The sequence below is a fragment of the Mesoplodon mirus genome, assembly GCF_964341445.2.
Source record: "Mesoplodon mirus genome assembly, chromosome: 20".
Lineage (NCBI taxonomy): Eukaryota > Metazoa > Chordata > Mammalia > Artiodactyla > Ziphiidae > Mesoplodon > Mesoplodon mirus.
Genome location: NC_138996.1, coordinates 33,326,524 through 33,329,004, shown reverse-complemented (window position 1 = coordinate 33,329,004; position 2,481 = coordinate 33,326,524). Strand labels below are relative to the sequence as shown.

The following is a 2,481-nucleotide window of genomic DNA, read 5'->3' as shown; positions in this document are numbered from 1 at the left end:
CAGATGGGGAAGCCTGTCTCTAGCTGGGTGTCTTCTCTCCTCCTTCAGAGACTGAAGGTATAGAAAAGGAAATCATATTTTTGAGAATTTGTTATACATCAGCCACTGTGCCTATATTGTTGCTTTTTCTAAGTCTATTGGGTAAATAGCATTTTCCATATTTTCAGATGAGCAAACTTATATGTAAATTAGGGTTTTTTAGGAAAAAAGTTCCCTTGCTCAGAGAGCAGCAGATACAGGATTCAAAGCTAGTCCTTTTGACCCAAAGTCAGCCCCTGTACCAGTGGTTCTCTAAGAATGTTCTTGGCATGCATGCATCATCCAGAAACTTGGTGGGAAGGTAAATTCTTGGGCCCCATCCCAGACAGGCTGAATCACAAGCTCTGGGTTTGTGGGTCAGCATTGTGCACCCCAACAAGCCTTCTATGTCAATCCCATACACAATGAAGACTGCAGTCTGTACCCCTTTCACTTAGCTACCCATTTGTGAAAGGAGACGTTGGCCAGTTTTCTCCTTCACAGCACAGTTCTCCTCCAGACTCAGATTTATTTGACACTTGTTAATTTCCTGCATCCTAATGCTTCTCCTCTGCCTTCAAAGAAGTCATTAACAGAAGGGGGAGTACCCCCTGTGTGTGCTCCCCGTGTGTGTGTGTACTTCCCGTGTGTGTGTGTGTGCGTGCACACACAGTTAAAGGTGTTACTTTATTAGAAAAATGGGGAAAAGTGTTCAGCTTATTTATTTTATTTATTTTTTTTATCTTCCAAATGTGATGGGTTTATTTTATTTTACTCTGATTCAAAACCAAAGGTTCCACTACTGCACAGAAACGAATATGTTACAAGGTCATGAAAAAGTGTTTTGGGACGTGCAGGATGTGATGGACAACTGGAGGGTCGGGTCGGGTCATCTCCTTTGTAACATGACACTACACCTTCGCTGAGCAACACATTGAAAATAACACTGCGGGACTGAACTGAAATGTGGCACGGACATGACAACTTCCGGGAATGCCGTCAAGCACACCTCCCTTAGGCTGGACTCAATATCTAGGCTTCAGTGTGGGGAGGATTAGAATTCTTTGGAAGAAGAAAAAGTTCACACCATTGAAATTTCACAGAAGAATTTTAAGGCCAAAACATAGTGGGTTCATTTCTCTTCACCTCCAGGGACAAAGCTGATGATTTATTCAAAACCACATTAAGCTTCTAGTTCATATCCCAGCCCGACCTGGTGCCCTCCTGCACTGAAGTTCTTTCCATAGATTAGAGCTGACGGGGTCAGTTTCGCTCCTGGTCGAAGGGTCTGAGTATAACCCCGTCCAATCAGGCTGGCATTATCCACTTGAGCAGATGGAGAAGTTCTACAATCCAGCTTGTACTTAGCAGAGATGCCGAAACAGGTGGTGTTCCTGCCCGCCGTCCACACGAGGTTTATTGATGTTTCAGTCTCCTTGTTCACCTTCTGGTAGATCACCCCGCCAGATTCAGTGCTATCGCTCACGTGAGTGTGCAGCTGGAAGTCTGCAGGCTTGTAACCCAGGGCGAAATTATTCTGTGACAGTTTGGATTTGGCTGTGTCAAAACTCGTCTGATAGCCAGCAAGCCAACCTTCAATGGCCAACACAGCCCAGCCATAGATGGTTGGTCCAGAAAAATCTGTCAACAAAGGATATGGATTTGGCATGGTTAAAACAGATCTGAGAACCAAGTTACGTAGTGGAGTGGAATTTTCTACTTCTGGCCATGCTTACACTGACACAGGGAAAGCATCAGGCAACCTAGAGACCAAATACAAGATTCGTAACTATGGACTGACCTTCACCCAAAAGTGGAACACAGACAATACTCTAGGGACAGAAATCTCTTTGGAGAGTAAGTTGGCTGAAGGGTTGAACCTGACTCTTGATACCGTATTTCTACCGAACCCAGGAAAGAAGAGTGGGAAATTAAAGGCCTCCTATAAACGGCATTGTTTCAGTCTTGGCAGTGATGTTGATATAGATATTTCTGGACCAACCAGCTTATTTATTTTAAGCCAGTCCATGAGAATAGTTTTAAGAGTCAAAATTTACATGAATAAATAGTTGCAAAGAGTCACAGAATCTTCTTGTTTTAATGCAAATGGTCTGTCTTGGAGAGCGTCCCCATCATGCCTGTGTTCTGACGTTACTGGGTGGAGTGCTCTCTAGATGCCTGGCTCTGGTCCTTTATAAATTGACCACAGATGTACCGGGAGTATGGAGACCAGTGTAGGGAAGAAGCCTGGAGTCCAGGTGTGTAAGCTCCTCAGTGTAGAGTGGTGCAGCAAGAAGGGTTTTTAAATGTTGATGAGCAAAACAGTGACAATGTCGATGTCCTTAGTAAGACCTGACCTCCTACAAATGTTCATTTCTCAAAGCTGCCATTTCCTTATCATTGGGGGGGTGATAAAAAACAATTCATAATATAAATAAGATTCTGTATAAAAGGCTTTTGCAA

At 43.7% G+C, this 2,481-nt stretch overlaps 1 protein-coding gene across 1 annotated transcript; it reads right to left on the bottom strand.

Annotated features, from left to right (window-relative positions):
* Window positions 1–586: 586 nt before the first annotated feature.
* LOC309795902 (non-selective voltage-gated ion channel VDAC3-like) lies at window positions 587–2,084 on the bottom strand. The gene has a single exon (XM_082608711.1). It carries the CDS (start codon window positions 1,685–1,687, stop codon window positions 1,202–1,204), a length of 486 nt encoding a protein of 161 aa, XP_082464837.1. The 5' UTR covers window positions 1,688–2,084; the 3' UTR covers window positions 587–1,201.
* Between the last annotated feature and the right edge of the window lie 397 nt (window positions 2,085–2,481).